The sequence below is a fragment of the Physeter macrocephalus genome, chromosome 2 (genome assembly GCF_002837175.3).
Source record: "Physeter macrocephalus isolate SW-GA chromosome 2, ASM283717v5, whole genome shotgun sequence".
In the NCBI taxonomy this organism is placed as follows: Eukaryota; Metazoa; Chordata; class Mammalia; order Artiodactyla; family Physeteridae; genus Physeter; species Physeter macrocephalus.
Window position 1 is genome coordinate 132,080,378 of NC_041215.1, and position 11,498 is coordinate 132,091,875.

Consider the following 11,498-nt stretch of genomic DNA (forward strand, 5'->3'; position numbering starts at 1 on the left):
CTGAGTCGCGGCAGGTGGCACCTGGGCTGCAGGGCCCCAACCCTTCTGGTCCCAGGCCCCAGCCGTCTCCCTCCTTTCGCTGAGCATCTCCACCAGGGCCGCCCGCCCCCCTTGCATAGGTCAGCCAAAGCAAGTCTCTGTTCTTTTCAACCCCCAAAGCCTGATGAGGCCCCAGCTGCTGCAGGACTGGCAGCCGTTCCCAGGAACATGCGAGGCCACAGCAGCAAGAGGTAAAGGCCAGAGGGAATAGACCTAGACGCAGTCTAGACGTATACAAGCCATGAGTACAAACTCTATAGAAGCCACAAAGTCATGTCTTTTCCAGCTTAAGGCCTAGTCATACTTAAAGTCTTCTTCCCTTTGAAGGAATAGAAGAAAACCACAAGGGGAAAAAAGATCAAAAGCACCAACTAACTTTTAACTTAAGAGAGTTTAGACTCCTTTCAGCAAACCACCTATCAAGGACGCCAACCTTTGTGGGAAAGTTCATGCGGTCCTAGACTTGGAAAAACTTCGAGGCCATGGAGCCCCACTGCCTGCCCCAGGCAGGCCTCCCTTCAGGCGGCCTCATCCCTGACGGGTGAGGAGCCCATAGGAGAGGCAGCCATCCCATCGATGAGTGGTTGGCAAGTCTTGAAAGAACGGTCCAATATTAAGGTACCAACATTTGTCCCTGGTGCCGAGGCTGAGACATGGGGGCATCCTAGACTATCCAAAAACATTCAAATGGATGTTCTTTAGATACCAGTGCAGACGCACGTAAGTACGGGAAGGACGAAGAAGACAGAAACAGCTCTCAGCCTGCCCTCTAGGGCATGAAGCAATTCTGCTTGAGCCCAAACCTGCATCCCCAGGGAAGGCTTGCAGCACAGCCCCAGCCTCCGAGAAGGCGGCGTCGTGATCACGTGGGTGGGCTCACGCATGGCCCTGAGGTCTCTGTCTCTGTCCCAAGTGGCTCATTGAAATGATTTCTTTGATCCCCATAAATAGTCTCCCAGAAACTTTCTACTCAACACAACTCCCTCTTGACACATTTCCAGTGACTTGTGCCCCAGGGACCTGTCTGCCGTCCTGCCCTTGATTCCAGCTCCGTCTGTACCGCTGCATCCTAGTTCTGCACCAAATGCACTGTTCCCATCACCTCCGGAATCAGTGATCACACGCCACCTCGCCCCTTCCACTTCTACTTTCTTTTCAACTAAACCCCACAGACTCTGTCGCTGCTTCTCCATGACATGGCGTCCCGACCCTTCTCTATCCGGGCTTCTCTGCTTGGCACGTGGGTGGGGCACTCTGCCTGTGCGTGCCTCTCACGAAGGGCCCAAGGGCTGAGTGTGACTCCTCTGCTCCCACCGTGGACACCGAGAGCATGACCCCCTTTTTTCTGCCCACCCCCTGCTCTCTTGGTGCAGCCAGATTACAGAGAGCTCCCCTGGCCTCCACATCACTCGGTTGTCATGCATTGTGGTCACACAACACCCGTGGTGTTTGTCTCGCAAACTGTATGGAAGGTGGTCTTCCCAGACTTGGCGCACCTAGTATGGCTTTCTTTTTTTTTTTTTTTTTGTGGTATGCGGGCCTCCCTCTGCTGCGGCCTCTCCTGCCGCAGAGCACAGGCTCCGGACGCGCAGGCCCAGCGGCCATGGCTCACAGGCCCAGCCGCTCCGTGGCACGTGGGATCTTCCAGGACCGGGGCGCGAACCCGGCTCCCCTGCATCGGCAGGCGGACGCGCAAACACTGCGCCACCAGGGAAGCCCAGTATGGCTTTCTTTAACCTTTTTTTTTCTCTTTCTTTTCTGGCCACGTTACACTGCTTGGGGGATCTTAGTTCCCTGACCAGGGATCGAACCCCGGGGCCACGGCAGTGAAAGCGCTGAGTCCTAACCGCTGGGATGCCAGGGAATTCGCTCTTTAACCTTTAATGCAAGTTTTACACGTTTGGACTTTACATGGTGAAATCAGGCGCCATGAGCGTCAGCCTCTGACGGAATAGATCTCTACACATTGAAAGATATTATCTCATGCTAATCCTTAGGGCAGTCTTCTAGCCCTTCATATGATCTGTTCTCCAGCAAGTTCCCTCCCTTCTCTCTTTCCTGGCCCACTTACTGTCACGCATTTGAATGCACTGAAGAAAACAACCAGCCAGCCACAGTCACTTGTCCTTGGTCTCTGAGTATTCTTCTTTCTGTTATTTCCCCTTCACACCCGTGAACACAGATAACGTCTGTCGCGCCTGCTCCATCATGTCCCAGGGCAGGTCCCTTTGCGGGGTCACCGTCCACCCGCTAAGCAACGCCACCCAGGTTCTTCTAGGAGAAAGACAAGCCCCCATGTCTAGGCGGCTTGGGGCACCTGCTTTCTTCCCTTCTTCCTCTTTTTCACTCCTTCTCTGCCAATATAGGTTCCAGTCAGGGTCAGATTTCGAGGTTTATAAAAGACTTACCTGAACAGTGAATTTATCATCCTCATTGGGCAGAATCCTGTAAGTGTAAACACAATTCCGGTACCTGAAATAGACCAAATGCTGAATTAGAACCTAGGCATTCCTTTTTCTGGACATCAAGCAATCTGGGGCAAAGTCAGGGTTGCTTATCCACTCCCCACCCCCACCCCCACCCCCCCAGCACTCAAGGAGCCTCAGGAAAAGGTGGGTGGGATCTTTGGGACGTGATTTACGTTGGCGCTTGACAGCTGTGCGGTCTGACTTAGAGGAGTCCGCCATCTGAAAGAGCTTCCGAAACCTCTGGGCTGTCATGTTGGCCAAACGAATGGAGCCAGAAGGGGTGTTTCAAGAAGACATGAGACTCCATGGGGCTGAGCATGGTGGGAACATGCCGAATGGGTGGTGGGCACTGCCACAGAGGGGCGGCACTGGCAGGGCAAAGCTCAGTCAGCTTTGGACGGAGCTCCCCTACCCCCTGTGGCTGCCTCTCCTGGAGACTTTGCCCCATGGGTTCATTCTCCCAAAGGCCAGCCACCATCCCTTCAGAGACCCAGATTTTCCCAGCAGCAGGTGGGTGAGCCTTAGGGTTGCTTCTAACGCATAAGTGCAAGGAATTTCGGATTCTCTTTTCTTTCCAGAAGCTCAACCTTCCTCTGGTCCAGAGGTCTCCAATGTGAGAAGGAAGAAGAGCTACTTTTTATTCTCCTAAAAGCTTCAAGAGGAAGTAGGAGTTGTCAAGTCTGACCACCTTGGGAAAGGGGCCCACTGGTGGGTGGTCCAGGTGGGGGACCCAGCCCACAGACAGCCTGGTGGCAGCAGATGGCCACGGAGGTCCACTGGCTCGGCTGCTGAGCCCACAGCCATAAGGAGTTTGGGCGAACGCTACTTGGGTCTTACACTCTCAGCTGAAATGGCTGGTCTGTTCTCTCACCCACCATAACCTCCCTGCCCCCTTGTCCCCCACGTGGGATTCTCACAGACCTTGAAAACTTGCCCGCCCCTGCTGGACCCCCAGGCAGGGGCCACACTCCAGCTCACAGATGCTCATGTTGTTTCTGTGATCAAGGAGATGATTCAGTACAAAAGTTTCACTCATTTAACCCCTCCTATGTGCCCGGCCCTAAACATTTATGTTATTGTTTAACTCGATTTTAAAATTATACACTAGTTTAAAAAATTTAAGACCACACGGAAAGATATAAAATGAAAAATAAATGTCTCCTTCCCCGGTTCCTGTGAGTTCCTTAGAGTTCTACTCCTTCTTGTAAATCATTCCAAAATGTTTAAACATACACACAAACTTATATATGCATATCTTTTAAATGCAAATAACATCATACTATATACGTTGTTCTGAAATTTGCTGTTTTTCCCCCAAAAAACATTAGCGATCTGCTTAAGTCATGTTCTACCATGTGGCCATGCCATTGTTCATTTCAGACCACGATGATGGACAGGTAGTTATTTTGGGATTTTTACTATTATAAATAATGCTGCAGTGAACATCTCTGTTCCTACCTCTTGTGTACACTGGTGAATCCAGAGTTTTAGTTTCCCCACCAGTAAGAAGGGGAGAATGATATCACAACATCTACCTGTTGTGTAGATGAAGCATTTAGAAGAGTGCCTGAAACACACTGAACACTACACGTGCTGACATTTGTTAGAGATTGTGGATAAATCACTAGGAGAACAGCTGGGCTGAAGGACGCAGGCACTTTATATTTTGACAGAGATGAACAATTGCCTTCCAATGAAGTTCTCACATTGTGTCTCCTGCTAACCGGATATGAAAGTGTCTATTTCCCCACACCCTGCCAACTGGCTGTTATCAGACATTTTAATCTTTTGCAAATCTGTGAGGTGAAAGAAAAATGATGGCTTGCTTTAATTTGCCTTTCTTTATGAGAAAGGTTGAACGTGTTCTCATATGTTTCACTATTTGTATTTCTTTTCCCGTGAATTCCTTTTCATGTCTTTGTCTCACATTTTTTAAATCATCTTTTGCTTATTTATTCATAAGACTTTGAAATATACTACAATATATTTTGGAGTTAATTATTTTTAACAGTGTTTATTGATTTATTTTCTTTTTAGCTGTGTAGAAGCTTTACAATTTTATGTAGTTAATTTTACAATTTTTAAAGCCTTTTGAAACAATGAATGTTAAAAGAAAGTTTTGGAGAATGTTTTGGGTAATTTCACTTCCACATGTCTCTTCATTTCTCATAGGAAAATTTCCTCTCTTCCTCTGATCCCTTTAATTCCCATCTTTCCACTCCCCTTTCTGTCTTTAGAGCCTGAACTGACACCACAATTGGCTTATCTCAGAGATGGCCAGGATGAATCCGTAGTCTAGTACCACCTCACCTCCTGCAGACGTCCCGGGAAGCAGGGAACCATCCCAGACCCCAGCCTAACTGCCCCATCCCCATCCCCTGCAGCCTCAACCCCCTTTGCAGAGCCTGCCAGGCACACACCGGAGGACAGCTGGAAGTCTGCTCTGCTCTTATCTTTCACTGCTTGTTCTCGTGACACTTCCTCCTGTAGATATGCAAATAAGGCCAGGGCGAGAACGGTCTCCTATTTGGGTGAGGGCAGATAATTTTTTTTTTTTAACATCTTTACTGGAGTATAATTGCTTTACAATGGTGTGTTAGTTTCTGCTTTATAACAAAGTGAATCAGTTATACATATACATATGTTGCTATATCTCTTCCCCCTTGCCTCTCCCTCCCTCCCTCCCACCCTCCCTATCCCACCCCTCTAGGTGGTCATAAACCACCGAGCTGATCTCCCTGTGCTATGCAGCTGCTTCCCACTAGCTATCTATTTTACCTTTGGTAGTGTATATATGTCCATGCCACTCTCTCACTTTATCACAGCTTACCCTTCCCCCTCCCCATATCCTCAAGTCCATTCTCTAGTAGGTCTGTGTCTTTATTCCCGTCTTACCCCTAGGTTCTTTGTGGAAGAGATTGAGCAGGTCCCAAACATCAGCTTGTAAACAGAAAGAAAGAACACAGAGTCACCAGGAAAGGCACAGAGACAGCGTACAGAACAGGAAGACCCTTTAGTTAATCAAGTGTGGCAGACAAGCCTTTATGGCTTTTTCAGAGATGTTCTAGTAACACTGAAACAAAGGAACAGCTCCATACTACTCAAACAGATGAGAATTCAAAAGCTAGTACAATGGGAAAAGAGGATACTTTCCCCTTAGATAGTAATATCTCAGCCTCTCCAATGCATGGGGCCCACACGTCATCCCTGGGGCCAAATCAGTAGATCTTCAAGGGAAAGCATAGAGCATCACCGCCACCAACACCCGTGCCACACACAACCCCTGGGAGAGCATGCCATGGGGTGCTGGGGACTCTGCAGGGAGGTGGAGGGGGGCACCCCTTGGCCTCCTGCACTCACCAGCAGCTGCACTTCACCCTGGTCCTACACGTGTAAACGTGTACATATACATACATGTGCATACACATATACAGATACATAACATACACACATGCACACACACACGCACACACACACACACACACACACACACCCACAAAATCTTACATGTAAAATGTTTAAAGTGAAGATTCCACAAGTAAATCATCTTTGACAACTACTGCACTGGAACATAATCCAGACAATGTGCTCATTGGGGGCAATGGGTTCCATCCAGGCCTTTCCCACCTCTTTATGGTGATTTAGTAAAAATTTAGGGTGCTAACACCAGTCCTCAGCCGCTACTCCTTCTAGTGATTGGGTCACATTTCAGGGCGAGTGTGTTAGGAAAGTTCCTGCTGGACACCCAGGTTGGGATGGTGCTGGGCCATCCCAGTCTCCCGTGTCCCTGGTGCGTATGAGATTACTCCACTCTCAAATGCAGTGGTGCTTACAGCAAATTTCCCATGTGACTCTCAACAGCTGTTGGGTGACTACAGGTGCCTACACTGTTCCAAGCAGGAAGATGCTTCCCACAGGAAGGGCACTTTCAGATCATGGTTTGGGAAGCTTTGCTCAAATGTAAAAGGATAAGCAAATGGAAATAGGAAGAAACTACTTCATGGCATTTTATTTATTCTCTCAGATAAAACTACTACTTCTGTGTGGCTCTTCCTAGCCAAATAACCACTGACAAGCATGCCCAGAGCATCCTTTACTATGGTGAGCCCCATGGGGAGAGAAAGAGAGAGAGAGAGAGAGAGAGAGAGAGAGAGAGAGAGAAATCAAACTCTGAAATTCGAGAGCCTCATTAGTGTCTGTCTCACTCTGCTGATCGGCTTAGCATGTTCTATAATTGTTTTTTAAACTCCTTTGTAACTCATTATATTTCAGTTCTAATTTCTAATTGTTTGTATGTGTTTTCTCTTTTTTTCTTGCTTGAGTGTTGCAGACATCTGGACAAGATGGGATGGGAGAACAAGGGTTGGAAACTCTGCATTCAAAAAAGCCACTTGGGGAGTCAAGATGGCAGACTAGAAGGATGTGGAATTCATGTCTCCGCACAACTAGGGCACCTACCAGGCACCAGTGGGGGACCATGGACACCTAAGGGGACAGGAGGAAACCCCAGCGACCAGTTGTTTCGATTATATTTTTATTTTTCCTAATATATTTTTTATCTTTCTAATTTTATTCTTTGATATTGTACTGCTCCTTTTGTTTGTTTGTTTTTGGGGTTTTTTTGTTTTGCTGTGCCAAGCAGCTTGCGGGATCTTGGTTCCCAGGCTGCAGGTTGGGCCTGAGCTCCTGTGGTGGGAACTCTGAGTCCAAACCGCTGGACTAACAGAGAACCTCAGACCCCAGAGAATATTAATCGGAGGGAGGCTTCCTGGAGGTCCTAATCTCAGCACCAAGACCCGGCTTTATCCAACTGCCTGAAAACTCCAGTGCTGGATGCCTCAGGCCAAACAACCAGTAAGAGAGGAATACAGCCCCATCCATAAAAAAAAAAAAAAAAAGAAAGAAAGAAAGAAACGACAAAAAAATACGTTACAGATGAAGGAGAAAGGTAAAAACCTACAAGACCAAATAAATGAGGACAAGATAGGTAACCTACCTGAAAAAGAATTCAGAGTAATGATAGTAAAGATAATCCAAAATCTTGGAAACAGAATGGAGAAAATACAAGAAATATTTAACAAGGATCCAGAAGAACTGAAGAGAAAACAAACAGTGATGAACAACACAATAACTGAAATTAAAAATACTCTAGAAGGAATCAATAGCAGAATAACTGAGGAAAGGAATGGATAAGTGACCTGGAAGATAAAATGGTGGGAATAACTGCCAGGGAGCAGAATAAAGAAAAAAAAATGGAAAGAATTGAGGACAGTCTCAGAGACCTCTGGGACAACATTAAATGCACCAACATTCGAATTATAGGGGTCCCAAAAGAAGAAGAGAAAAAGAAAGGGTCTGAGAAAATATTTGAAGAGATTATAGTTGAAAACTTCCCTAATATGGGAAAGGAAATAGCCACCCAAGTCCAGGAAGCGCAGAGAGTCCCATACAATTCTCATATCAGACAAAATAGACTTTAAAATAAAGACTGTTACAAGAGACAAAGAAGGACACTACATAATGATCAATGGATCAACCCAAGAAGAAGATATAACAATTGTAAATATTTATTTACCCAACAAAGGAGCACCTCAATACATAAGGCAAATGCTAACAGCCATAAAAGGGGAAATTGACAGTAACACAGTAATAGTGGGGGACTTTGACACCCCACTTTCACCAATGGACAGATCATCCAAAATGAAAATAAATAAGGAAACACAAGCTTTAAATGACACATTAAATAAGATGGACTTAACTGATATTTATAGGACATTCTAACCCAAAACAACAGAATACACTTTCTTCTCAAGTGCACATGGTACATTCTCCAGGATAGATCATATCTTGGGTCACAAATCAAGCCTTGGTAAATTTAAGAAAATTGACGTCATATCAAGCATATTTTCCAACCACAACGCTATGAGACTAGATAGCAGTTACAGAAAAAAACGGTAAAAAATACAAACACATGGAGGCTAAACAATATGCTACTAAATAATCAAGAGATCACTGAAGAAATCAGAGGAAAACAAAAAATACCTAGAAACAAATGACAAAAAAAACACGACAACGCAAAACCTATGGGATGCAGCAAAAGCAGTTCTAAGAGGGAAGTTTATAGCAATACAATCCTACCTCAAGAAACAAGAAAAATCTCAAATAAACAACCTAATCTTACACCTAAAGCAATAGAGAAAGAAGAACAAAAACCCCCCAAATTAGCAGAAGGAAAGAAACCGTAAAGATCAGATCAGAAATAAATAAAAAAGAAATGAAGGAAACAATAGCAAAGATCAATAAAACTAAAAGCTGGTTCTTTGAGAAGATAAACAAATTTGATAAACCTTTAGCCAGGCTCATCAAGAAAAAAAGGGAGAAGACTCAAATCAACAGAATTAGAGTTGAAAAAGAACTAACAACTTCTTTTAGGTCCCATTGGGGACACTGCAAAAATACAAAGGATCATGAGACATTACTACAAGCAATACTATGCCAATAAAATGGACAACCTGGAAGAAATGGACAAATTCTTAGAAAGGTATAACCTTCCAAGACTGAACCAGGAAGAAGAAGAAAATATGAACAGACCAATCACAAGTAATGAAATTGAAACAGTGATTAAAAATCTTCCAACAAACAAAAGGACCAGATGGCTCCACAGGAGAATTCTATTAAACATTTAGAGAAGAGCTAACACGCATTCTTCTCAAACTCTTCCAAAAAATTGCGGAGGAAGGAACACTCCCAAACTCATTCTATGAGCCCACCATCACCCTGATACCAAAACAAGACAAAGATGCCACAAAAAAAGAAAACTACAGACCAGTATCACTGAAGAACATAGACGTAAAAATCCTCAACAAAATACTAGCAAACAGAATCCAACAGCACATTAAAAGGATCATACACCATGATCAAGTGAGGTTTATCCCAGGAATGCAAGGATTCTTCAATATATGCAAATCAATCAATGTGGTACACCATATTAACAAACTGAAGGATAAAAACCATATGATCATCTCAATAGATGCAGAAAAAGCTTTTGACAAAATTCAACACAAATTTATGATAAAAACTCTCAAGAAAGTAGGCATAGAGGGAACCTAACTCAACATAATAAAGACCATATATGACAAACGCACAGCCAACATCGTTCTCAATGGTGAAAAACTGAAACCATTTTCTCTAAGATCAGGAACAAGACAAGGTTGCCTTCTCTCACCACTATTATTCAACATAGTTTTGGAAGTTTTAGCGACAGCAATCAGAGAAGAAAAGGAAATAAAAGGAATCCAAATCAGAAAAGAAGAAGTAAAACTGTCACTGTTTGTAGATGACATAATGCTATCCATAGAGAATCCTAAAGATGCCACCAGAAAACTACTAGAGCTAATCAATGAATTTGGTAAAGTAGCAGGATACAAAATTAATGCACAGAAATCTCTGGCATTCTTATACACTAATGATGAAAAATCTGAGAGTGAAATTAAGAAAACACTCCCATTTACCATTGCAACAAAAAGAATAAAATATCTAGGAATAAACCTACTTAAGGAGACAAAAGACCTGTATGCAGAAAATTATAAGACACTGATGAAAGAAATTAAAGATGATACACATCGATGGAGAGATATACCATGTTCTTGGATTGGAAGAATCAACATTGTGAAAATGACTCTACTACCCAAAGCAATCTACAGATTCAATGCAATCCCTATCAAACTACCACTGGCATTTTTTACAGAACTAGGAAAAAAAATTTCACAATTTGTATGGAAACACAAAAGACCCCGAATAGCCAAAGCAATCTTGAGAACGAAAAATGGAGCTGGAGGAATCAGGCTCCCTGACTTCAGATTATACTACAAGGCTACAGTAATCAAGACAGTATGGTACTGGCACAAAAACAGAAATACAGATCAATGGAACAGGATAGAAATCCCAGAGATAAACCCACACACATATGGTCACCTTATCTTTGATAAAGGAGGCAAGGATATACCGTGGAGAAAAGACAGTCTCTTCAATAAGTGGTTCTGGGAAAACTGGACAGCTACATGTAAAAGTAGGAAATTAGAACACTCCCTAACCCCACACACAAGAATAAACTCAAAATGGGTTAAAGACCTACATGTAAGGCCAGACACTATCAAACTCTTAGAGGAAAACATAGGCAGAACACTCTATGACATAAATCACAGCAAGATCCTTTTTGACCCATCTCCTGGAGAAATGGAAATAAAAACAAAAATAAACAAATGGGACCTAATGAAACTTAAAAGCTTTTGCACAGCAAAGGATACCATAAACAAGACCAAAAGACAACCCTCAGAATGGGAGAAAATATTTGCAAATGAAGCAACTGACAAAGGATTAATATCCAAAATTTATAAGCAACTCTTGCAGCTCAATAACAAAAAAACAAACAACCCAATCCAAAAATGGGCAGAAGAACTAAATAGACATTTCTCCAAAGAAGATATACAGATCGCCAACAAACACATGAAAGAATGCTCAACATCATTAATCATTAGAGAAATGCAAATCAAAACGACAATGAGATATCATCTCACACCGGTCAGATTGGCCATCATCAAAAACTCTACAAACAATAAACGCTGGAGAGGGTGTGGAGAAAAGGGAACCCTCTTGCACTGCTGGTGGGAATGTAAATTGATACAGCCACTATGGAGAACAGTATGGAGGTTCCTTAAAAAACTAAAAATAGAACTACCATATGACCCAGGAATCTCACTATTGGGCATATACCCTGAGAAAACCGTAATTCAAAAAGAGTCATGTGGGCTTCCCTGGTGGCGCAGTGGTTGAGAGTCTGCCTGCCGGTGTAGGGGACACGGGTTCGTGCCCCGGTCCGGGAAGATCTCACATACGGCGGAGCGGCTGGGCCCGTGAGCCATGGCCGCTGAGCCTGCGCGTCCAGAGCCTGTGCTCTACAACGGGAGAGGCCACAACAGTGAGAGACCCATG

The 11,498-nt window shown here is 44.1% G+C and overlaps 1 protein-coding gene across 1 annotated transcript in view; it reads right to left on the reverse strand.

Moving 5' to 3' along the window:
• The window catches only part of INPP5D (inositol polyphosphate-5-phosphatase D), a 131,631-nt gene that overhangs the window by 108,127 nt on the left and 12,006 nt on the right, over positions 1-11,498 (reverse strand). Inside the window, exon 2 of the mRNA XM_024124657.3 lies at positions 2,448-2,511. Within this exon, the coding sequence (XP_023980425.1) occupies positions 2,448-2,511 (64 nt within the window). The remainder of the gene's footprint in view (positions 1-2,447; positions 2,512-11,498) is intronic.